Source organism: Hippopotamus amphibius, chromosome 15, assembly GCF_030028045.1.
Source record: "Hippopotamus amphibius kiboko isolate mHipAmp2 chromosome 15, mHipAmp2.hap2, whole genome shotgun sequence".
Classification (NCBI taxonomy): domain Eukaryota; kingdom Metazoa; phylum Chordata; class Mammalia; order Artiodactyla; family Hippopotamidae; genus Hippopotamus; species Hippopotamus amphibius.
Genome location: NC_080200.1, coordinates 44974826 through 45001955, shown reverse-complemented (window position 1 = coordinate 45001955; position 27130 = coordinate 44974826). Strand labels below are relative to the sequence as shown.

Genomic DNA, 27130 nt, shown 5'->3' with positions numbered 1-27130 from the left:
GGTCCTTCCTACAGAATAGTAAGAATTTCTTTGAATTTTTTTAGACAATATATACCATATTTGAACATGATGCTCCAAGTCTCTGCTTAAGCTGTAAGGCTTTGAAGACGTTCCAGACAAGCAAAGGCCCCCTAATCCTAATAGTTTGCATGGCGACTCAATTTTACCACCCCCACTGAGAAAATAACCACATTGTGTGTTCCCATCGGGCCCACTGAGAGGTGGGCTTGACCCAAAATTCCATTTCCGCCTTGACTTCCAAAAACTCCCATTGTGACCAGTGTACCATAGTGCTGTCTGGATCCCAGGATTATCCTCAGCTCAGAGCCACTGTCCATGTGGCCACCCCAACTCAGTTACTGAGTATGTCGCTGGAACTGATAAACCCAGGAACTGAATTTCTGCTTTAGCTCCCTGATTCCTGGTATGTGAATGTTGTAATAGAAACAGTCAAGGGAAAGTTAATGAAGATCCTTCTCTCTAACAAAGTAAACCAAAAGGAATACCTTACCAGTAGAGTTTCAGAGACATGCCACCATTAAAACTGTGAAGAATTTGGGGCCTCCCTTTCCTTGTACACAGTAACTCTGATAAATGGCTTAAAGTTCTTTGGGGAAGGCTAGGGTCTCTAAAGGGTCTACTCTCAAAGATTCCATACCTCTTCCTCACTCACAGTTACTAGGTCTAGGAATTGTGTCAAGTCTTAGAATTCGGTTAGTGGCTTGATCTCCATATGGGATGCCTCTGTTAGCCAAATCTGGAGTTTTCAGCTCTACAGATCAAAGAGGACCTTAGTGGACTGTCTGTTTCAGTCCTAAGATCTCCATGATCCATGAGCCACCACCAAAGATTTCTGCAGATCGTCCCTCTTTGATCACCATTCTGGCTGGGGTGTCTGTTATAACACAGTGCCCACCTTGCCTCCTAAGGTGCCATGTTGCGCGTCACCTCTGCCATCCTGGCAGCATGTAGTCACTGTGGCAGCTAAGGAGCCCATTTCAGTGGTAGCATCACCATATTCTTCACCAGCCTACAGAAAACAACTCTTTGGCACTTTGCAAGGATGCTGGTATATTTTCTCAATGTGTTAATGAAGGGAGTGTTCTCTGGAGGCACCCGGAGGGGGCCAGGAGACTATCTAGTTAAGGTGGATGAACAGTTAAAATAGCCGAGTCCACTCCAACTTCCTGTCTCCCTCAGCCTTTGGATTCCTTCTACTATGTGACACCAGTGAATCTCTGGCTTCTTGACTTCATTCAACGTGGGCCACTGCTGAGGCAGATTTTGAGTCAACCAACCAAGGAAACAGAACCAAGAATATCTGACAGATACACACGTGCTCCATCTAAAACTGTATTCCCCCCTACCTGGTATAAAATACTTAGAATCCATTTGAACACATATTCCTCAAAATCTTGCAGTTCGTTTCATGTGAGAGCCTCCTTCTCCTGGGTCTGAGTTTGTAGTTGGCCTCATGGAGGCTGCTGAGTCTGCTGCTAAAGGGGTTAATAACGTGAGGACATGAGGAGAATTGGCATCCCCTTGCAAGGTAACTACCCCAGTTTGGGGTTACTAGGCTGCTTTCAAGCGAGACCATATCAGTCTCAACAGACAGAGGAGGAGCTGCTTCTTTCATCCAGGAAGGCATAAAGGAGCAGTTGGGGTTTGGAGATATTTACGTCATCTGAATCTTCAGCATCCCTGAAGACTTTAGTGAAAATAGCTCTTTCAGTTTCTCCTTGCAGCCCTCTCCTCCCTAGGACTCAGACCTGAGTCCCTAAGGGGACACTTCCAAATGGCAGCATCATAGTGTGCTCAGAATTGTCCCTCCCATGTGATGGCTGAGGCTTCATTACAGGTTTAAGCTTGTCTGCTTGACACTTCCCTCCCTGAGGACGGCTGCTCTCCCGGGAGGCATCACGGTGTCTCATGCTCACAGACTCTGGGCAGCCTGACCCCAGGAGTCCGCCAGGCACATCTAGACCCGCTGGAATCCCAGAGGTAGACACAGCTCATGCCCAAAGCTGGAACCTTTCTACATAGCTTTAAAACAAACCAGTATCTTATCCACTCTCTAGTCAACATCTTCAAAGGCATCACGTGAAAATGTGCAAAGGAAATGTTTGCTTCAGATTTTACTTATAGGGTTGGCACCAAGCCTATAAATACCACTTTTAAAGGAAAAGTTCATGATAGGGATTTGATGCAGTTTTAAGTTTGCTTCTTTTTATGACCATTTCGGACTGATTTTGTGCAGACTTGTTTTTATAGTCAAATCAAACTGTAAGTGCTGGATTACCTGCCAGAAAAGTTAAATTCATTTCAGTGACATTTTGGCACCATGTTCATATATTTTTTTAATTTTAGTTATCATAAGAGTTTGCTTACTTTTCCCAAATGAATTAAGCCAGATTTGTGTATAACAAGGATGAAGACTCTTCCTAACTCTGTTGAGACTGAGTTACCAAAATAATATGGGCAACAAGGATGTGGATTCAGCTCCTCCAGTGTGCAGAATTTATAAATGGCATGAAGGACAGCCTCACCAGATGGAGAAGCTAAAAGGGAGTCAGAGTGAGGATTTGGAGATGAGATTACTGAAGGGCTCTGTCGTTGCCTAGTCCCCACCCTCTTTTGTAAGAAGGGCTGCTACTTTCCAATCCTAAAACTAATCAAGGGAGGTTTCAGTATTAAGAGAGACATCAATGGGGCCAACCCAAACAGCTGAGAGATGTTTCTGCCTGTAGTTGCAAGACACAGAAGGGGGACTAGTTCCTGACTCGCACTGCAGGGAGGAAAAGCAGGCTGTGAACTTGGGTGTGAGAGAGGGGCTGATCACTATTTAAGTGACAGACCCGGGGCAGTCTGCCTCACTGGGATGGACTGGAGTTTGTCACAATATGAATGTATGAGTGTTTCCTGGGAACACAAGTGAGCCAAATGGGAAAGAACTGGTAGGGAGTCATCGGACTCTATCCAATAGGGAGGCCTGGAGGAGCACAGTGACTTCAGCAGAGTCTAAAAATGTCCACGTGCTGTGGAAGGTGTCCTCTTAGGCCATCTTGAGTAGAATCATATATGCCTGGAGCAAGGGAAATGTAGAAGAGGGGCCAGAGGTGGGGAAGCTTTGAGGAGTCCATCAAAGTGCCCCAAGAGGGGAAAGTTCATTTTAATCATATAGCTGAGTTATCCAGAAACATCAGCTTGAACAATTTGACTGGCACAGAAAGCAGAAAGAACTGTCCCATTACCTGTCCCTTCCTCCCTACTAATGACTTCAGCATTGACAGGGAGCAGAAACTAAAAGTAAAGAACTGGGGACCGGTGGCTGGGAGAGGGAGCAGGAGAACCATATCCCTTTCTAGCAGGAAGCAAGCCCAAGCTGAGGGGGGAAGATTCACACTACGTCGAGTTTGGTTTGATCATTGTATGTGTCTGACACAGTCTCATCACCAAAATGAGACAATAGCCCATTTATGAAGTAAGAAAGGCCCTGGGACTTCCCTGGTGGCCCAGTGATTAAGAATCCACCTGCCAATGCAGGGGACATGGGTTACATCCCTGGTCTGGGAAGATCCCACATGCCGTGGAGCAATTAACCCCGTGCACCACAACAACTGAGCCTGTGCTCTAGAGCCACAAGCCACAACTACTGAGCCCTCATGCTGCAACTACTAAAGCCCACATGCCTAGAGCCCATGCTCCACAAGAGAAGCCACCACAATAAGAAGCCAGTGCACTGCCACAAAGGGTATCTCCCGCTCACAGCAACTAGAGAGAGCCCACACACAGCAACGCAGACCCAATGCAGCCAATAAGTGAGTAAGTAAGTAAGTAAGTAAGTAAATAAATAAATAAATAAATAAACAAATAAATAAATAAATGTGGTAGAAAAAGTAGGTGATCAATATTTAAAAAAAAAAAAAAAAAGGCCCAACATGTCATGGGCCCCAGGAGCAAGTAAATATAACTTCTGGTGAATGAAATGTAAACAGACAGTGGGAGATAAATTTACATTTTTGCTGTTATTATTCCTCTCTTTCCCTCTCTCTCTTGTCCTCCTTCTCTCCCGTCTACATTATTGGCCTTTCTCCAGGATGAAATGGTAACAAGCGCCATCCTACCCCTGTATGTTCTCCACCTATGTGTCCCAGCTCATGGGGTTAGAGGGCTGCAGGTGAACAGGGGATATTATGAGGTTTTATTTTTAAGTGGAATAGTTGGGTAACCTATCAGAGTGACAGAAGTTTGAGGACAGTTAGAAACAATCATTTTATTATTTATAGCATGTTTTATTTATTTAGCAATGATTTACAATCTCCTGGATTTTTACCTATAAGAAATGTTATTGAGCCTAAACAAGGAACCCAGCTGTCTCCATAGCAAGCCACCCAAAGCATGTTTTTAATCTTCCCTCTCACTTAATCTGCAAAGTTACCTACCAATTTTCCATGATTCATAGAATGCGAGATTCAACCTCTACTGAGCACGTGCTGTAATTTCTAAAGCAACCAACTGTAAGTCTATTCTAGTGTCTTCTCAGTGGACTCCAAAATAGGGATGTGGGAGGGGCAACATAGATTGGCATATGTTTTACTGTTTATTATCTTAATTTTTTTCACTAAGGGGTAGAAATTTGTTCTCTCCATCCTCTACCGCCACCCCATTTCTCAGCCAAATCAGCTAAAAATTTAAATTAAAATGGTGAGGATAATTCATGCAGGAGAACCTACACTGCCTATGTTTCACTTTGGAAAGACAGGGGTGCTCAGAGAGAGGGCCCTCCCCCCGTCACCTGAACAAAGGCACCAGAAAGCAGAGTTTCAGGAAGCCTAAATTTCCTGGTCTTTTCCCAGTGTGCCCCATACTGGCCATTCTTATTCCTGACATGGTGCTGGAGGGCAGGTAATGCCACAGTATGAAGGTAACACCAGAACATCAGATTTACAAGAAGATTTAAGGGGCAAAAATGATTTTGCTAATAAAACAGTTTAGATCTGTTACTGAGTAGAGCACAAACAATGCATAAGTGTTTAAGATAAAACTGAAGATTTCAATAAATTTCACACGTTGGGTCCTGCCTTTAGACCTCCCAGGAATCTTTACTTAGGACGTCTCTGCAGAAAAGATTGAGGGTTGGCTAGCCACCATATCCGAAAAGCCATTATGACAAAGAAAAACATCTCAAAAGTCATCAAGTCACCAGACCGTCATCAAAAAAATGACTTAATAATAGCTACTATGTATCTGCTCCTTCTGTGCACCCTGTCATTCAATCTCCACTCTAATAGCCTGGAACCTGCATATAATCATCCTCAGTTTAAGGTGAAAAAGCTAAAACTTTAAAAGGTTATGTAACATGTCCAAAGTCACACAAGTAAATAAAATTTTCACCCTATAATCTGACATTGCAAAACCCATTCTCTTAGCCAGAATGCTCCAGCCTCTTCTTTCTGGTGGCATACTGGTTTCCTATCCCCACGCTGACTGGAGCGGATTGCCTTGGACAAAAAAAAAAAAAAAAAAAAAAACAGCCAGGGATACTGTGGCAGGTGGCTTGATGTCTCATAGGGCAATTGCAGTAACAATTTCTCATCAAACAGATAAAGTGCCAAAGTCATTTCTCTTTAGTTATAAGCAGTGAGAAATGTCATGCATGTAGACAGCAATCTGTTGAGCTCTGAAAAGTAGTGATGCATTCAATATTTTTTAACTTTTCATGAAAACAAATATTTTTCAGTTGTTTGGAGCATTTCAAGATGTGGAAAATATCAAAGCACTTATCTTATGGAATTGATTACCAAGTTACATAATGACTTCTATCTTGTTCTTGGGAGTTTTTCAGATTTATAGAGTGTGGCTTACTCTAATTGCATGAGCAAAATTAAGGGTCCTGTAAAACAGACCTGCATCCTAAACAGATATAATGAGAAAGACATCTGTGAAAGGTTATTTGCTAAAATATTATTCTAGAGATTCTTTCATGTGATTCAATGTAGTTTAGTTTTTTAAAAACTAAAAGTCTATCTTATATAAACAAAAATGCTTAGCCAACATAAGGAAATTGTTTTAAAGGTTTTTATTAAATATGTATGCCATATATTTCTTCTTTTAAGCAATTACACTATTCACTCTGGCCTGGGAGGCTTTCTTCCTAATGATATTAACACAAGGAAAAAGATTCATTGGCATGAATACGATATTTAACTGTTCAAATTAAAAGCAGACCTCAAAGCAGTCTTTCAAAGAGAGTATTTGAAATAACTTTTCTGTGAACTAAAGCTGGTAATGACTTGGGGGTGGGGGGGAAGAAACACCTATCTGTCCTTTCTCCACTCATATCCAGCTACTCTGAGCCAAAGGATTCCCTACTAATCATGCATATTTTATTTTCATCCAACTTGCTAGGCACCTTAATTTAAAAAAGAATCCCATAGTAAAGTACTTGCTCAACACGATGAAAGTTCCCTTGCTTGTGCAATTTCTATTTCATGACAGCCCTCCCTTTATATAGTTCTTTTCATCTCTTTACTTTAAGGACTTGTTTTAGACTATAATTATTCTTGACACTCTGGGTTAACACAACCATTAAATCTTGTATAGGTGGATGATAAATTGGGAAGCTAACAAGTTGTACTGATCTTTTTCTCAGAATTCTTCTTGTTTGAACTCAACCACCAGAAAGCAACATGAAGAAATATCTACATTTCAGGAAGCAAAACGTACACACACACACACACACACACACACACACACACACACACCAGAAAATCTAGATATTATGAAAGGTTATGGATAGTATCTTGAAAATAATTCATTTCTATTAGCCTCTTGGCAAGTAATTTAATTGGGGGAAAACTTCTGGAAAGGTATGTCATAGTTTACAAATTTTACTTTTGGTAGCTTTAACCATTTTAAAAGATCTTAGTCTTCCCCCTCCATCTCTCCAATGGGAAGTCATTGAATTGGCATTCCCTTAAAATAGAGGCAACATAGAATGCAAAGGGGTTTTTTTTTCCCTATAAATAAAAATCCTGACATGAAAATAATCTTGTTTTCATTTTCAAAAATGACACTTCAGAACTTTATCAAAAATTCCGGAGCAAGCAAAATAGAGATTGTACCCAACACCCTCTTTTCCCATAAAGCTGAAGCTGCATTCTATAGATATTTCAGCCCATACCTATCAAAAAAGAAATTCTGGGACAAAAATCTGTATTTGGATCCTCTGATGCTGACCCTTTGCATCTTAATTAATGTTTGCCCATGACCTGGAGTACCAAGTATTGCACTTCTGGCATTATTTGTAGTTGGCTGAGATTCAATTAATTGAAATTTTTTGCTGTTGTTGAAGAAAATGTGAAATGGAGTATTTATAACCATGGATACCTGATTTTCATTTACAGTCATCTGAAAGAAATTTTACATCAGTGACAGAGCTGCAACATCCTAAGTTCAGGATGTCAGAAACACTCGACTCTCGGATGCTTTTAAAATGTTGTCAAAAACATGTATATAATATGTACTTTTTTTCTTCATATGGAAAAAAATGCTCACTTGACAAAAACTTTCTACTGTGTTGTGGGAAAAAATAAAGTTACTTTAAAGTCCACTAATCAATTGCTAATTAAATAACAATTCCTGGTGCTCCAAGTGGAACTATAGCTGAGTTTGACAGTATTTTATAGAACTAAATTATATTTTGGCTTAGTTTTAATATCCGAGGAAACTCATTTCGTAATTGGTAGATGTGTAAATATGCTGGCACTTCAGGTTCTTTGTTTTATTAGGAAAAATATATTAAGAAATCCTATTTCCCCTGCCAACTGAAATTACAGAGCAAGTCAGCGTGCTTAAGGACCAAGCACACCTTTTTCTAAGTATAAAGAAAAATCATATGTAGAAGGAAAGAGTCTGTTGTTTTGTTGTTTAAGTAGGTTACATTTTATGATGTTTTTCACCAATATTAAGTGGCCCAAAGACCGCAGACTGTTTTCTGTGCTATTGTTGCACTGCATAAGATCTGCTCTTGATAAGCAATGGTATCAAAAGCAACACTGGCTACTATTTATTGCCTGCTTAGTGGCAGTGTGGTAATTGTTTTACATACTGTATCATATTTAATTTTTATAACAAATCAGTGAGGCTTAACTTAGCTGTCTGAACTGACCTGGCCAGGCCCATCAGTGGAATTTCAAATGGGCCATCTAAGGGAGGCCTGCTCCTAAGTCAATGTCATTTCCCAGACTTGGTTGCGGCTTCTTAGAGGATTTGAGAAATTTGATGATCAGCTTCAGCAATACAGGAACAAACTATAATAGGACTGATGTAGGACATGCTGATTAAGAGAATAGTTTCCTTAATAATGGTGATGTGAATAGCCACCATTAATGGGGTGTGTGCATTTTCTTTCTCCAAAAGATTTCAAAATTGAATACTTTTTCTTCTGATTTTTCATAAAGCTACTGAGATAACGGACATATTCCAGGAAGATTGATTTCATTTTATTTTTCTTGTAGGTTATCAACTGTTTTCCACTATCTGTCTCTACTAACACAAGCAGTATGGTTTACATCAACAGATGAGGAAAACAGGGGTTTTGAAAAGATAAGGCTGAAAAGTTGGTGGCATATTGGAATTAGAACTAAAAACTCAGTATCATCAAATTTTTTCTTTTTCTACATAGTATGCTCTTTCTATTGAAAAGTATTTTTCTGTAGCTTTAAGTAAGTAAAAGGCCATATCACTGACCTATTAAAAAAGTAACGTGGAAAAAAAAAAAAGTAACGTGAACACTCTGATTTTCTACCATGGAATAATTAACAGATGAATGAAATTGAAAAGCACTTGATTTGATGACTGCAGAACATCAAGTAACAATGCACAATTCTGAACCGCTTGCACTGAGAATTAGCTTTCTGCTGGCCTGCGTTGTGTTCTGGTGCCCCATTGTTTATAATTACACATATGCACTGTGATAGTGCACTCGTTAAATTAGAAACTGAACTTCTTTGACAACTGCTGTGAAACTTGACAAAAGATGAATGTGATTTTTTGTTTGTTTCCCTTCTTCTTCTTTCACTTATTTAAACATGTATTAATTAACTTGTTCTGGCAAGTGTTTAGTAAACATTGAGCAAGGGCATTTCTTTAGTGGTATAATTAAAATTCCCTTTTAAAATGTTTTGCATGATATTTTATGCACAATTTGACTCAAGTAAACAGAGGTTCTGATTAAAGTTTTTAAATGAAGGCAATCAAAATCGATAAAACATCCAGCAACCCATTCAAGCACATTGTCTTCCTATCTAGTTCAAGTCTAATTTGATGGTCAGTTAACATTAGCCTGAATCAGTTAAGATGTCCCCAGCGTCACAGGCCCCCTTCTACTGCAGTTAGTCTCAGGGAATAAACCTTTAAATGTTGCAGTACCTCTTGAAGTTGTTATACAATATTTATTCAATTAAATTTCTTCAAAGTTATTACACCAGGATGTTATGAGAAGGATCTCATTTAGGTTATGGATCCTCTGCAAATAAAGTGTTGCATAAAACACACTGAGTGAATGAAGCTATCCAAATAGCAAGTGGGGCTTCAATTACTTTTTCCCATTACAACTTGGTGTAAAAGGTTACACCTCTGCAAATAGTACTATCCTTTTCGGTGAGAATAACCACTGTAGCTTTTCAATGTTAACAGGTAAATGTCCAAAGCACATCATCCCTTTTTGCCATATTTCTCTGTGTGTGTTGGGGGAATGGGGGTGGTGGGAAAGGTGAAGAGAGATGGAAAGGAATTCATTTTGCCTGTGATACATTGATTGACCTGAAGTGAGAGAGATTTTAAGGGAAGCTTTAAACTCCCAGTCTTTAAATTATTCATACTTTTTTTCCTTTTAGTGATGCTAGAAACAACTCCAAAAAGCAAAGTTTTAAGTACAAGAATTGTTGGTAATTAATAAGTGATTTACTGGCGCTCAAGATAACTGATGGCTCTAATGATCTTTTTTAATTCATGGGGATTAAAACAGATTCTGCCCGATCACTTCCTTCAGACCTCCAGGTTCTGTACCTGAGCTGGCCAGGGGTGAGAGCAGAAAGTCATTCCCTCTGTCTCTGAACTGTAGAATTGGAGCGTGCTCTCCGGAGGTAGCAGCCACTTCTGCTTTCGTAAAAGAAAAGCAAAATATAATGTAACCCTGACTCCACAGGGAGTCTGCCTAATGCTGGGTTTGCTTAGCAAGCCACTAGGCTCTCAAACTAGGCTACCTTTCCAATCTGGCTTTTTTTTTTTCTTTAGTAATAAAGGGGATATTTTGCTGTCTAACACTCCTCAGTTATTGTTGTTGTTTTCTTAATTTCTTTGACGTTTGAGAGAAAGAGAAATGCTATGTATCAGGTGCCGCCACTAAGACCCTAAAACTCTACTATTCCCACTCTGAAGATGAGGAAATCGAAGCACAGAATATCAAGCCGCTTGCCCACTTCTCAAGACTAATAAGTATCCGTGCTGGGATACATGTGGCTGAACTGGCTCAGAGTGTGCTTCTAACCACAGTGCTGTTCTACCCGTGGGTATCAGCACACCAGCCCTAACGTCACACATGAGAAACAAAAGCTCAGAGAGGTGGAAGAGCTTGCCTGAGATAAGTACCACACAGAGTAAGAGAGAGAAAAACAGCGAGGCCTAAACCCCAGCGCTTCTAAGTTCCACTGTTGCGAGAATTGCCTGGCGGTCCAGTCGTTAGGACTCTGCGCTCTCAGTGCCGAGGGCCCGAGTTCCGTCCCTGATCAGGGAACTGAGATCCTGCGTGCTGCGAGGCATGGCCAAGTAAGTATCGCTGCGGTAACTTGTGACAGTCAGATCGCTTGTGTTTATTCTGCATAGCCGTGCCTTCTCAAACCACACATTGAGGAGAACTTGGAACTCTTCTTCATGATGCAAGGTTATCCTCATGAATATGTATGTACTGGATGTCCTCAAGTGCTGCGAGGTATTCATATGTCCGTTCTCACAGTCATTAGTCCCACCATCAATTCAGGCATTTAGTCATCCTTACATTCAGTTGCTCGAGCCTTCATCCACACACCCGCTTATTTTACAGATGTGTATCTGGTGTCACTCACGCAGCCCCTGTTCTGAGCATAGGAACACAGTGTCGCCTATCCCCCAGGGCCAGCTCCTTACCCTGTTCATTCTGTCTCTCGTTTTATGCCTGCCTTTTGAAGCCTTTCTCTGTGCCTCTCAGCCACCCCCTCCTACCAATGGGACTTCAGCCTCCAGCATCCTTACACTGTCTCTTTAATTTGCTGGGGATTTAGAAACCTGATGATAAATTTGTTCAAATTTTGTCTGAAATGAGAGTAAATAAAACCTAGATGCTGTTTCCATGAGCAAAATACAAATGAGATAGTGAATGTTATGGTTCAGAAGGAGCCTCTAGATGAGCTGGGCTTGATCCAAGTTCTGCCAGCCACTAGCTGTGCACCCTTGGGCAAAGCATCTGGTCCCTCCCAGCCTATGTTTCTTGTCTCTGGAGTGAAGGATAAGAGTGATGGTCTCCATTTCAAAGGATTGTTGTTTAAGACTACATGTTTACAGAACGTTCATCCCATTATGTGGCACAAAGCAAACTTTGTTTGCTGTTGTTATTTAGCTCATACATTTTGTGACAACTATTTTTACCTCTCAGAGACCTGTATTGTTGTTATATTTTTAGGGAAGTTGTGAAGATTCAGTTGTAAGGTCACAGCTATTTTGGTCCGAGCAAGGACTCCAGAGCCTGATGCCAGGGCTAGAGTCTGGCTTCCTCACGTACCCATTACATGACCTTGGACAAGTTACTCAGTCTCTCTAAGCTTCAGTTTCTCATGTGCAGAAATTATAAGAATATTATCCACCTCACAGATTGTCATGAGAATTAAATGAAGACATATTTGTCATATGCTTAGCATGGTGCCTAGTACATAGTAAGTTAAAGGATAAAGCACAGCAAATTTAACTATTATTGTTATGAGCTAGACTTCATATAACTGATAAAGGCGAAGACGTTATATCAGCAAGAGGCCATACAGCCTCTCTACTCCTCATCGTACTTTTCATGAGGATAAGCCTTTAAAAATCATCTGTGATGTGCCAGGTTTCACAATGACATAATGGTAAACCCAACCATAGTTTGAACTCCTCAGCCCCGCTAAGGTACCCTTGTGGCTCCCAGCCAGTACACTCAGGCTGCCCTTTCATTGAGCTATTGAAAGAAGACCAGACTCACTGAAATCATTCACACTAATGTGCAGGTGGGTTTTGACATCTTGAGGTCTTGTTCAAGCTTCGTTGTCTTAAATGACTATGCGTCCAAAAGAATTAACAAAGCTGCTGGAGAACCTAATGTACAAGCAGGGAGTAATATGACACCAAGTCTTTCATACATTTCTACAACCTAAACATATAGTTTTACAGAAATGTTTAAAATTCATGCCATGAATCGCTAATTAAAGGCATAAAATGCTTTCTCTTCTCCTTTGTTCACACTAGTAAATCTTTTGGGAAAAGACAGCATCCACAAGCCCAGAGGTCCTTAAGGAGCCAGGCAATACGCACAAAGGAATAAAGCGAGCAGGTTTAAGAAAACTGCAGAGAAGGTGAGACAGCAGAAGACAACTGAGTGGCAATTGAACACACAGTGGGCAGGCATCAATAAGAGTCTTGGGGAAGCGTCAGCACTGATTTAGGAGACAGCTACCTCCACTCCAGAAACGCAGATGCCACCAGCACTTCTGTGGTTTCTAGTTAATCCAGAAATAGGCACGTACTGATCTTTAAAGGTGCGCGACTGACCCAGTTCCTCAGTTATAAAAGGCAAAACAAGAAATGTGCAAGAGGCAGAGTGTGTCCTCTGCTGAGATATTCTCTGACAATTTAGGTAATTGTGACCACCTTAATAGCTAAGACCTCATATGGATTCATTCATTTTATCCTCACAGCCATCCTACAAGGTATCATTCCATTTTATAGATTAAAAAATTGAGACACACGGTCCCCTACTTGCCCAGCCAGTGTCGGGAGGGGCTGATTTTCTAACCCAGACATGTGATGTGCCAGAGTCTGTTCTTACCCATGTTCTGATACCTCCTCTCATGATAAAATACTTTGGAATACCCCCACACCCACCATGTAGAAAAAGAACTGTGTCTTTTTGATTCAAGTTTTGGGTTTATTTGTTTTGTTTTGTTTTGTTTTTTGTCCCAAGTGAGTATTTCAAGTCAACAAATATTCCTTGAGCCTCAACTACATATAAAACACCATTTTATGTGCTGTAACACATTTGATTTTATCTTCATTAATGCAATGTCTGGAATATGATTTTAGAACAAGGGTAATACTATTGAAATAGCTTCATCTGGAAACACATCAGTTTGCAAACAGATTGGCATATTATCCACAAATATAAACATTTACAAAAAGTTAGGGCATCATTCGATGGCGGTTGCCATAATGATTCATTGGCACAAGAGGAATGCTACGTGTTGAAAGATGCCAAGGCTGTTTGACACATTTCAGTGGAGTTCATTACACACACGAAACAGAACCAATTTTACTCAACAGTGACTTTGACATTTACAGAAAAATGAAATGGAGGTTTAGAAATGAAGACTTCATGTGCAATCTCTACCAAAAATTTTAAATTGGTTCTATCCTTATGTCACCACTTCTAGAATATCAGCCATGTACTATAGACTTATTTTTATTCACGGCAGGTGGCAACCTATTCAAAACAAAGTTTCCTTGGGTGATCAGAAAATCGAACAAACTTAATTGGCTGTAAAACTCTTCTCTCGGAATAAAGAATGTATATATATATATATATATATATTTTTTTTTTTTTTAAAGATTTACTTGTAGGAAATGTGTCCCTTTGGCGTCACTCTTTAGTTCATCCTGATATCACAATCCTGTTTCTTTGATTTGCTAGATTTTAATGGACTAAATACCATCCTCTTGCCTGTTGCACCCAAAGATAGTGTGGGAATGGAGAGATTTCAGGCTCAGAGTTGGAATACAATAGGGTCAGAAGAAATGTTAAGTTGTTGCAGATAACCAGCTGTTTTCTACCTCATTGATGAGATGGAATGTGAGAAGATGTACCAAAAATTAGGAAGGGTTTTATGGTACATATGCTAAAAGCATTACTAATGGGTTATGCCAGTGGGTGAGGCTGACTTATGGGTAGATAATATTTTCAGAAAGGTTTTCTGGGAGCAACATCATGCAAAGTGGTATGCTATGGTATTTCTGTGCAACACTATTTATTTGAAGAAAAATTTCATAACAGATTTTAAAACATTCTCTTACTAAGGTAAATGGTTCAAGTATATTAATAATGTTGCTTTACTGAATGCTTGCCGTGCTTTCAATGCCAAAGTTAAGGCTCTGTATGCCAAAGAATGAATGTACTTGGTTTAATTTGTAAGCCTAGATGGCATTATAGTAATATTGCACTGATTAGAATTAATCAAGAACACCAGAACAAATGTATGCTAAGTCTGAATTGTAAAACTTTGAAGAAATAATTATATTGCTTTTAAATCTAATATTTATTCATTTGTCTGTAAATAGTATAATAAAATCAGTATCTCAAAACCAGATCATGTAGTCGAGTCATTCAGACTGTTATCAAACATAGGTCACTGGAGAAGCAATTCAATCAATAAAGAAGTTTTCTAATTAGCATATTAATTATTTGCAAATAAAAGGTGATTCCAAAGTACTCCAGGGAACTTGAAGACATTGTAGTTTGTCTTCCCATTCTGTATATCCTATGAAATATCTTTGCATTATTAATTTCCAATAATCTAATGGAAAAGATTTTGCTAATCAAAGGAAAACTTCAGCCCAGCTTCTGCATTAATTATCACATATTCTAAATTGGTAGAACCTGAATTAATGAGGCCCAGGCTTCTTCTGACTGTCATGCATTAAGTAAAAACTGGACTTGACTATGTACTCTTGTGAAGATTGAAATATATATGCATATTGGCTGCCAGGCAAATAAATTTTCAAAGTATGCAATTATCAATGCTATGTGGGCTTTGCCCCACTATCCGAAACGTCTTAATTACCTTTTACACATCACTGAAAAAGGCTTCTGCAAAGATTCAAACTACTGTTCTAGAGCAACCCATTTGGCATATCAAATTTCAGAGCATACAATTGCCTATAAGAAACAGAAATCCCCCCCCCAAAAAAAACAAGTTTCAGCAAAAAGAAAATAAAAAGTAGAGACTTGGTCTGTTAAGTAATCTTTTAAGTTCGTTGCTAAATTGTCATTGGGCTGTAATTAGGCAGGTCAAGTTTTATTTTTATAGAGTTTTTGATATTTCTAACTGATTTGCTATTAATGCCATGAGGGGGTGGGGGCAAAAAGATAACAATATCCATGCTGTTTTGTACTCTTTTTCCTTCCCACTGTCTAATCTTCTGCTTCTTTCCTACTTGAATAACCATACCTACTATTTTAGAATTCAGTGTCTATGTATGCCCTTACTTTCTTGTCATTTTAGTTTACTTTCTGACACCCACAGAATGAGCCAGCACATCTGATTACTACTTGCCATGTGGTTTTCCTATATTTTGACAGCTCAGAAGTCAGTGGCTTTCCCACACTTCTTAAAGTTGTGCTACTCCAGGCCCTTTCCTTCCTTTCCTTGAACTTATGGCCATTTAGCACCTTAAGAATCCTGTTTTTTTGCATCTCAGGTCAGGTTTGGAATATAGGGGGTTTTTTCATTTCATATTTTTAGATTAAAATCTAAAACATGTATAGCATTCATTTTAACTATATCAAATTCTTATCCGATATAATATCAGCATGTTAAATTACAAGAAGACATGTTTATTACTATTTTTGCAAGGGCAAGGTTACTACATTGAATCTAGTTCTGATTTTTTTTTTCACCTGAATAAAGATGATTTTCAAAACCTTAACAAAAATGGAAAGAGGAAAAAAAACACATAGATTCTATGAATGAGTCTGTCCTCCAGTGAACATTCCTTTTTGCCCATATTCTTCTGGAGGCCGACAGTGGGCACAAAGCTTCTGTCTTCTCTGTTTCTACACCATTACTGTGAAATCTGAATTGAAGTCTACGCAAAGCAAAACAATTAGCAAATGGACTAATTCTGATTTTTAAAGTGCTTCTAGTCTTTAAGAGCATTTGACTGGCTTGGAAATGCTTCTTGAAAAATAAAAAAGTATTTAAAATGTAAGAGGCAGCTATGCTATCCTTTGCAGACTTTTATAAGCTGCTGTAGATGGATTCTACACTTGCAATGCAAATAATAGTAACAATAACAATAGTGGTAATAATAATAATAACAGCTAATACTTATTAGGACCTTACTAAGTGCCAGGCACTGTTTTAAGTGCATGTAATGACTCATTTAATCCTTATATAACACCCTTTGAGGCAGTTACTGTAATCACCCCCATTTACAGAAAAAGAAACTAAGGCGCAGTGAAATTAAGCATTTTCCCAAATTCACAGCAATTTAAACCCAGGCAGCCTGGCTCCAACATTGATAATCTTAACCACTATGTAACCCTGACCATTAAGAAGTATTTTATGAGAATTGCTAAGTTATATATTCAACAGTGTAGTTTGTTGGAGTTTTTTTAACTATAGAATTTCACAGAGAAATCTATCCCTCTAAACATCAAATTTGAGTGGAGCATAGTAATTTTCGTAATTTTGCATATTGAGTTTTAACAAGGACATACCCTGCCAAGTTGATAGAAAAAGAGCTGGGTTATAGCAAAACTAGATGTTCTACCATACTTGGAAACACTGCTTAAATTTGTACCACTTTTAAAAGCTTATTACCAGTCAAGCAGAAGAAAAAAATATGAAATACTTGACATTTTGGTATCTGTGATATTCAAAAGAACTAATATTTAATATTCAAGTGGCAACAGCTGGTAGAGTTTGCACACAACATCCACAGGGATCGATTTTTCTTTAAAATGGCCTTTTGGAGTCTGCCTTTTAAACAGCTGACACCTCCATTCTCTGCATCCCTCTTTCCTGCCAGCACCGTGGGGCACGCACTGAGTGCAGCAGCAGACGTGTAATTCTTCACTGCAGGATTTGTCTATGCAAATAATGGAGAATGTGGGAAATTAAGAAAAATGTAATTTCCACTGAATCATCCTCAGTGTAATCTTACTACTAGAAATGAATAGATGTCTTTAGAGGGCTTTTCTCCATATGGTCTCTCAGTACCCTTTATGTACCATCCATGAGAAGAAAGAAGTGTCGTTACCTAATTGGTCATCAGTCATTCCACACCTGTACCAAGGCCACGTGATGACAAATATACTGTTACCTGGCGTTTTTCCAGCATGACTAATTGTCACAATACTAATTCACTCACCTGTGGAATTTTCAACTTCCCCAGCCTGCTGTCAAGAAGATGCATAATAATGGAAAAAGTTTTAAAAATGCTGAACATTATGAAATATTTCACTTATATTCCACCAGAAAACTTCCACTTAAACATATGTTGGGTAGCTATAATTATTCATTGCTGAAGTTAAAAAAAAAATGGTTATATATACATCTACCTGGTAGAAAAATAGGAGAGAAGGGAATAAATCTTTTCTGACATAGAGGAAAAAAAATACTGATCAGATTACCTGAAACCTCTTTCTTTATCTGCATTTATTTAGTAACTGTACCAGCTTAATTACTACTATGTTCTACATTACAAAGCTCTTCATTTTTTAATTAGTTTTATTTAAGAAAATATTTTTTCTATATCAAATAGTAAGATGGAGTAATTTGTTGCATTTTTTTTTTCAAGAAATGTAGAAAGGTTTAGCAGTGAAATATAGGCATGTATTGCTTTAATTACATAAAATATTAAACCCAATTGTGACATCTTTGCCAAGCACTCTGGCCCGAGGATTTTTTTTTAAATGCTAGGTTGTGTTTTTGAAAATTAATATTTGTCATGGAAAATCATTACCCGCGATTATAATAGCTGACTTTTCTGAAGATCTTGCCGTCGATTGCCCTCACTGTGGTATTGAAGTTATGTTTGCTGTACCTGTGAAAATTACATAGAAACTGTTGGACCAGTTTTAATGTATATACTTACTTGCCTTTGATACAAGTAAAATTTAGTGATAAAAGCCCACCAGGATTTTCTAAAGAAATTTGAGTAGAATTCTTCACTTTATTCTTTATTCTATTAAATACAAATTCCATAGTTTGTTCATTAACCCATCCTGTAGTGTTAATTGGGTCCTATGAGGAAAAAAAAGTTTCCTGGTCTAGTTTGGGAAATACTGGATTAAATGCAGGTTTATTATCATTGCTGCAAAATTTCACTTCGGAAACGTCAGTGTGCTAATGCAGATTCTGAAGAGAAGGCATGAGGTCTTTTCCAAACTTATTTGACCCAGGCTGTTCCATCACAACACATCTCCAAAGCCAAGAGTCTGCAAAACAGGCTTCTGCCTCCACATCACAGGTGCTCAATATACATTTTGCTCAATAGCAAAATTTCAACATTATCCACTTTCAATTGAATAGAAATTGTCTGTGATATTCCTTCATGAGGATAAATATACAAATAGAATCAGAAACACAAACTCATTTCTTCTAACCAGATCTCAGCCCACATACTCAGAGGTAAAACAGTAGTGAAATAATCCACTCTGGCATGTTGACCTACAGCGATGCTATTACTTAAAATAGGATTTTTAAGTGATAGAAAAGGAGAGAGGAAAACAGCAGCTTCCGACTCAGCACACACCTCCCATTTAGAGTATCTGAAAGACCGTTTTCCTCATTTCAAAATTGATGGCCAACATATTTTTTGTTGTTTTGCTCTTCAAATTTCTGTCCTCTTTTTTTTCCAGAGCTTATTTGCTCTAACACTGAATTTTAAGCATCTCTAAAAATGCTTGATATGTTATTATCCTTTCCAGATATCCTCTGAGAGCCCAGCCAAGAACATTAAGGAAGAAAGGAGGAATGAGGCTGGATACAGTGCAGTGAAAAAAGACACTTCAAGGAGAGGGGTCCCCACCACTCAGAGACTGGACTGTGTCATCAAAATGAGAACTTACCGGTACTTCTTGCTCCTCTTTTGGGTTGGCCAGCCCTACCCAACTTTCTCAACTCCATTATCTAAGAGGACTAGTGGTTTGCCAGCAAAGAAAAGGACCCTGGAGCTCTCTGGAAACAGCAAAAATGAGCTGAACCGTTCGAAAAGGAGCTGGATGTGGAATCAGTTCTTTCTCCTGGAGGAATACACAGGATCCGATTATCAGTATGTGGGCAAGGTAGGATTCTTGGGCTCTTTGACACTATGGTTTTAGAAGCCTGAAGAGGTTACTTCTCATAAACAGACAGGGAGGATGTGAACTATTCCCCAATTACAGTAAGAATTGTTGCTTATCTGGTAAGACTTTTTTTTTTTTCCACTTGAGTAGTTTCGGGAAGAAGACTGTAGCAAGAAGCTGAGAAAGGTTAGCACTGCAACAAAGAAAGAGAAGTGCTTCAGTGGAAAACGAAACGCCCACAACCATCCACATAGGATTATCATAAATCCTTTAATTTTTACTTTAGCTTGAAAAATGTGGCCCAGCTATTCTGTAACGTAGGATGTATTAAAAATAGGAATAGAGCAATTAAGCTGTAAGGAAAGGAAGTTTCCTCTTTCTCATTCTGAAAGGAAACATTCTGAGCTTTAGTCCTTTGGCCAGGTTCAAATTAACTATTTTTTAACTCTGCTACCTACAGCGCCATCCATTCTCTGACCAAATGGAGCCCTTTGTCCTCAAAACCCACCGCTGCCTTAGATTTAGCTGTTACTGCCGCTGCTGCTGTTTTGTCTTGTCTCCAATAATTGGCAAGGGCCAGGCATTTCAAAAGCTTATGATTTAACTGTGGCAAGGTTCACAAAAAAGAGAAATGGTCATGTAAAGGTGCTATTTCCAAATATCATCTGACCATTTTATTGACTCCAGAAAGTAAAATGAGGAGGTATCGCTTATTCCAGCCCTTCCAGATTACTGGAGCTGAGTCAGGGAAACAGCTTGGTTATACTGTCATCATGAGTTTCACTGAAATTTTATCATCAGCCACATTCCCATTGCAGAATAGCTGCATCCTGCAAAGAAGTGAAAAAGACAGGGATACAGGTTTATACTTTGTAGGTTCTCTGTTTCAGAACATGATATTGATAAGAAAAATAATTGTCACACATCCTTTACATAAACAAACTGGGGAGGAACGTAATAGAGATGATAAAATGTCTTCATTTATGATTACAGCTACAATTTTAGAACATCTATATTTGGATATCACGCAAATAGCATAAATTTTAGATTCCAAGGGCTGCATGTTCACACTTCAATCTGTTATCAAATATCCCTGAATAACCCTGTGCAAATATTCTCTTGATGCATTTAGCACGATAAAGGAAGGAGAGCCATCCATGGCTTGGGCTGAGGTAACCAGGCATCATTCCAGTGAAGTGAATTATTGATGTGGAATAAAGTAGGAGAGGAAGTATTCAGTGAAGGGGTGAACATCAACATGAATCCCCAGGGGTCTGGCCTTGTATTTGCTCTGAAATGCACACGCTGTGTGACTGCTGAAGAAAGACAGTCCACTTACTCCTGCTTCACTCCATTTCCTTTGTGAAATTTGAATAGCACTACACTCATAGGGCAATTTTTGTAAATAATAATCTTATAATCTTTAAAGCATTTTCTACAATACAAATAACATTATTGTCATAGAAGATTAAGGTTTTTAAAGTGCTGTATTTAAATAATTGATGCCCCCCCTTTTTTCTTTTCTTCTTTTTCTTCTCAAGTTGTCATACCATTTTATATTAAAACTACCATGTATTTTTAAAGAAAGGCCAGATATTTCTAAATACTAGAGGCAGCGGTGGATAAAACCTCAGAAGAATCAGTTTTATGATTATAATTGTGAGAGGTAATATTGCCTTGGGGAAAAGTTGCGAGCTGTGGACTCAGGCAGATCTGAGGCTGCATTGCTGTGCTGCTGGTTGCCAGTTCTGTGGCCAAGGGCAGGTTATTAACCTTTCTAGACTTAAGTTTCTTCATCTAGAAAATTCACGGAGCAATGCCTACCTATGTCATGGAGCTGCAGTGTAAAGTGAGACAAGAACTAGTGCCTGGTACATAGTAGGTGCAGAAAGAAGTTATTGAGGAAAACTCCATTGTACACACTCTATTCAGTCTATCTGTAATGCATGGAAGTGGATTATTGACCTTTATACCATTGCAGTAAAATGATATAATTAAGTGATCTCTCAGTGCATGGCAAATGTAGAAGATTGTGGGAAAATCCCTTCACAATCACAGCTTCAATTTGATTCATTGGATATTTTATTGGCAGCAAGATAAATTTCCCTTCCTCCTTATCTCCTGCCCTCCCCCACCTTCTTGAGGTGATAACCCATAAAATCATATCCACTGGAAAAAAAAAAGTCAAAGGCAACAATTGAAGTTATGGGTGCCAGCATTGCTACATCAGATGTATGTAAGAGGTGTTCCTGAACTACAGATGAGGCATTTTCCTGAATCTGTCTTTGGACTTTACACTTTATCAACAGACAGAGGGATTAAACTACAATTGATTTTTCAGCACAATTAAAAGTAGACAGAAAATAAATATTTAAAAAGAAAAAAAAAAGTTTGTTTCTCAAGTGGCAACAGGTTGGTCCACTTTTAAAAGATTTGGAGTAAACAGATACCTGATGAGATTATCCAAATCCACAAGGTCAAGAAATTTGGGGGGAAAAAAATTAGATTATAGCAGAGGTTCCAAAACTTTCTTGGTTCACAGTGCGCTTAATGTCTCAATAACTTTTTCACAATGCCCTTAGGCCAAAAGAAATAATTAGTCCCAAGCAACTTAATATGTAGTTATGGTCTAACCAATAAGTAACAAAAAACCCAATTAACAGAAAAAATATTTTTATTTTATTTTTAAATAACCAGTTACTTCCTAATGGAATGTGGGCACTTACTGGGCACTGCACAACTTCTCAGATTGGATACCAACCTCTAGTTTCCTCTTCCACATTGATTTTTGCCCAGTACTTTCTTTTTAACACGACACTGTGGGAAACCCAGCTTCATAAACATATGACATCATTGAAAGGAATGTGGCACCACCTGCTGTTGAAACTGTGAACTACTCTGAGCTAGTAATTCGCAAGATGTCTGGTAGCCCAAGCGCTGCTGTATTGCCCTCAAATTTTTAAAATATTTCCTGGTGCTGCAGTGAGTTCCCCGCTACACCCCAGGAAGCCTTGGTGTACACTCTGGGAACCTTGGGACTGTAGTTAGTTTGGCATATAAAGGTGTACAAAGGCAAATAGAACCTTAAATTGTGCCATTTAGCCCTACTAAATAATAACTGCTTAGAGCCTATTCTTGAGACCTAAAACTGAAAAGATTGATCTGTACATGTAATGGATGGAAGCATTAACTGAGGAAAAGTAATGCAGTTGAGCAAATACACCTAAAATAGAAGAAAGAAGTTTTTACATTATAAGCCTCTGTTTGTATTTATATGTGTGTTCCTTGGTACCAGTTCTGTGGGGGTAAGTCAATAGGGATGATGGTTATGATGGAGGAAAATGTGAGAATGGGTGTGGGAGCAAGGGGCTACCAGGTATAGAAGGAGAAAAAAGAAAGTCACATAAGCAACCAAGAAACAGCAGAAGATGGAGTCTGGAGGCTGGGGTGACAGGAAGTGAATATACAAGATCATGTTTTAAAATGGAAGCACGAGCAAAGGTAGCAAGACCATCCTTTTCGTGCTGTTTTAATGCTCCTCAGCATTTCTCTGTGGCCAGTAAGATTAACACAGAAACATGGACATGGCATGGCTGGGGAGGGATGCACTTGTTGTGAATAGAATTGAGGAAGGCCAGCTGCAGCCAAAATATTGACAACCCAAACTCTGATTTATGAGACAATTCTCAACGCCTCTACTCACCTGAAAAGGTACTGGCAGGTAGGGGTATCAGAGTAGAAAGACGTGGTCCTATATTGGATTAAAGTTTGTGAGCTTAAGATATAGATGTGGATACAGATACAGATAAGGAATATGCTATTTTCTAAAATACATAACCATTTGTGGGGACTTTTATGCTGATTTAGCATAAAAAGCATCTATGTCGTCTGGGAGCTTGTTAGAACTGTAGACTCTTAGGTCCCACCTGAGATCTACTGAATCAGAGTCTGCTTTTTAACAAAAGCAGAATTTTAGGTGAATTTTATGTATATTAAAATTTAAGAAGTGCTGCTTTTAAAAATAGGTGCATTGGCCTGGGTCTCACTTCACCAGAGATTCTGATTTAGTTGGTTTTTAATTAAGTATTTATGAGTCTAGTATGTGGCGAAGCTTGGGAACGACTGACCTAGGAGAATATTATTGGCAGTAATTATAACTAGATGTGGCAAGTTCAGTGATAAAATGGACATCCCCAAAGTATGGTGGAAATATAAAGGAGAGGGGCCAACTGGGCTTGGGGGTTCAGCAGGTCTTCCTAGAGATGGTGATGGTGCAGGACCACATCTTAAGGGAAGAGCAGGTGTTAGCCCACCCAACAGAGGGAGAATTACCAAGACTTCTCAATTAACTGGATACAGAAGCCAAAGGAGAGAAAGCAGGAGGCTGAAAAAGTCAGAAATTTCAAGATAGAACAATCAGGATAGTGAAAGTGTCACTGATGCTGGCATTTAAAACAGAAAGTGGTACTATATTTTCTTGCCAAGGGCTAAGGGAAAGAGATTTGATTTTATGCAGAATCACTTAGATTATCTTTGGCTTTATGTAAACTGAATAGCAAAATGAGAGGGAATTGTAATTCCACATTTTCAGAAAATAGGTGCCCCTCCTTCCAGCTTTACATAATATAGCAATTCCTTGACAATAGCTGGTATATAGTCTAAAGATTAAATTCAATAAGAAAAGAACATAGGTAGATAGAGATTAGATTTTGAAGACATGGTTATTCATTGATACAAGATGAATATATTTAAAATCTCAAAACTATGCACAATTTTAGGCAAAAGATTCTCATATTCTCATTAAACAGCCCACAGCAATATTTAATTCCCTTGTCTCCTCCATTTTATCCTTCACAATTTTCTTAATCATCTCCTTCCACACAATGTATACGTAAAATTAGTCTCCATTAGAAGCATTCGAGATGCTTCTATTTTTAACATGTCAAAAGATCTGTTTTTGTGGAATTTGATATACTGGATATTTCATAAATATTTTCTGACGTTAGCTTTTTGGGAGTTGGTGATGGTTTTCTTTGGGGGAGTTTTTCCAAAAATTGATATGCTGTGCTTTTTTAAATATCATGAAAATTGTGTTCTCTTTGAGGCTCTAATGTACAGGTCCTCCTACTCTGCCTTTCTCTTGAGTCTTTAAAATTAATGTCTACCCAATTCAACAAAGCCACTAGTCTTAGGATAATTAGACAGTAATGTTTTAACAGCCCATAAAAATAAATAAAAGTTGTCAGCCATATACACCTTTAAAATTAGGGATGAACAATTATTTGTTCCTATAATTACATGATCCAAATTCAGTAAACACAAAGCAATATTTTTATTCATTCAGAAAGACCATTTAAAAGATGCTGTCATTAAAAGATTGCTTTCTTATATTCCTTTGTTTTTGTTTTTGTTTTGAAAAGAGCATAAGCTTAGGAGTAGAGACCTGGTACTAATTTGGAGGGAGATTCAGAGACTGTTTTAACCACTGTTGCTTAAACAGCAGCATCAGATTAAAGCATCATCATAGCTGATACTTACTGAGTATTGCTTTGTTCTAGACACTCTGCTAAATTCTTCAGGTGTACTGTCTCATTGGAGCCTCACCAGTGAGGTTCAACCCTAATGCCTAGATAATATTTATATCCCTGTTTTACAGAAGTGTAAACTAAGGCTCATATTGGGCCAGTACTTTAGCCCAAGATCTCAGACAGCTAGAACTTGGCAGTCAGCCTCTGTCTGACCTCACAAGTACTCAGTTATATCTCCTGCCCTGTACATCCACTACTTCACAGAGCCATTTTGAGGCACAAATGAAGAAACAGTCCTAGAACATGCTTTGGCATTCAATGATTGCATTCGACTCCATACCGCAAATACCGACTGAGGACCTGCTGTGTGAAACCCAAGAGAAGAGAGAAAAAGAAACATTTTTAAAGACTACTTTTAAAGCATTATACAGATGTGTTTACATTATTATGACACACATTCTTTTTCATTTTTCTTGATTTTAATTTGCAGAACACATCAGTGTCATCCAAAATAGCTATAGGTGAGCTTTTTTAAATTAGAATATGCAATTAGTGGTGTTTCTGGTCATCATGATGAAAAAATGACTTTTCTTTTTATTTCCCTTGATAACCTTCTCTAAACTTCTGTTCTGGTTCAGTCACCTGCAATAATCTTTTCTCCTTGTGTCAGGTCAATGGCCTTGGGCACATCTTTCTTCTTTATCATTTAAATTTAATGCTCAGGCATTTAACATTTTCATATTTCAACTAGTTAGTGTATTTAAGAGAACATGCCTTCACTTGCTCCTTGAATGTACTTTTAAAAAATATTTCAAGAAGTAACTTCCCAACTCAACTGACTTCACTTTTATGACAAAGGCTTCAATTTGCTATCTTATGCTTAAGAAGATGTCCTGTGTGACAGCAATTCTCTTTCTGGGTCTCGACCTGCCCTCTCTACAGTCACTCATATGGAGAGCAGAACAGTTAGAATGTCTGACCTTGGTCGTAAACCCAAAGGCACTATTTGGCTGCCTGGGTCACACAAGTAGAGTGAAGTATAGAAAGCCAAACAAGGACCCAATCCCAAATCCTCCAACTTCCATGTTATTATGCCTGTGGAATCCTATATCCTTCTGCTTATAATTCAATTTGTTGAAGAAAATGGAGGGATCAAGTTGAATAAAAGGGAGTTAAAGGTTCAAATCCTTTTTGTTCCCACTAAGCTATTTTTCCTCCATGCTCCACAAGCCACACAGAACTAGAGGTTGTCAGAAGGTTATAGAGACTCTGCATGCTCATTATACCAAATCCCCCAGAATCTAGCCTATAGACATTGTGAAGTATTTCTTTAGTCATCACCTTAACTTGTTTGTACTTTTATGAAACCATGTAAATATTTGATTTGCACAAGAGTTCTTCATTTTTTGCCATGTTATGGGTGCACCCTAGCAGAATAGGAAAATAGATATACAGAATGCCAGCATCCCAGTTTACATGTCTTTTAAAATCAAAATGCCTAATTATCATTTTGACTGACTCATTTCAAAAATCAGATAAAAATCCCTGACTTATTGGTTGTCAACGGTCAACAGTGGTCTTAAACCACTGATTTTTTTTTCATTTCCATTGATATGAATGACAGAGTTAGTGCATTATTTTAAATATAAGAAACTAAGAATATATTGTAAGCAGAATTATAAATTTAACTTTTAGAGGGCCCTACCTCTCTAGTCAAAATTAAAAGCTACCCTTTTCTACCAGGAATAAACGTGTTTTTGTAAGGAGTCCTGCCTTCAACAACCTTCATCAAATTTAGAGATTATGTTTAGATGTTAATGTATCATTGGAAACTCAAGGAGTCAACTCTTTGTAGAGATGTAGGCCACTGGTAGCAAGCTCCGTCTTCCTACAACTTTTTATGTTGTCGGTTATTAAAATGACAATGTAGATTACATTGTCATCATATATATCATATCCTCATGAGCATGCTAAATATATCAATATTCTTTGCAAACCTATCTTTCCGTCTAGAATTGAAGATGTTGAAAGTAAAGACTTCTCCATAAGAGAATTAGAGATTTTTTTCTTATTGCCATTATTGATGAATAAGTGAAAGTAACAACAGCTATTCTCAAAGGTCAAATCTGAAATTATGTGACCTGGAATAAGAAGAAAAGCAGCATGCCAGAATGTTTCACAGGAAAAATATGTATAGTTTCTTCCAGTTTTCTATTCATAGAGAATACATATGCCCAAGAAAAGGGAGGCATTT

The 27130-nt window shown here is 38.3% G+C and overlaps 1 protein-coding gene across 2 annotated transcripts in view; it reads left to right on the top strand.

Annotated features, from left to right (window-relative positions):
- The window catches only part of LOC130836584 (cadherin-6), a 116946-nt gene that overhangs the window by 46999 nt on the left and 42817 nt on the right, over positions 1 to 27130 (top strand). Inside the window, exon 2 of one of the 2 annotated variants that reach the window (XM_057708861.1) lies at positions 18992 to 19348. In XM_057708861.1, coding sequence (XP_057564844.1) covers positions 19121 to 19348 — 228 coding nt within the window. In that variant the 5' untranslated portion in view covers positions 18992 to 19120. Of the gene's footprint in view, positions 1 to 18991; positions 19349 to 27130 lie in introns of those variants that run through there. The other variant, XM_057708862.1, reaches the window with a different exon arrangement.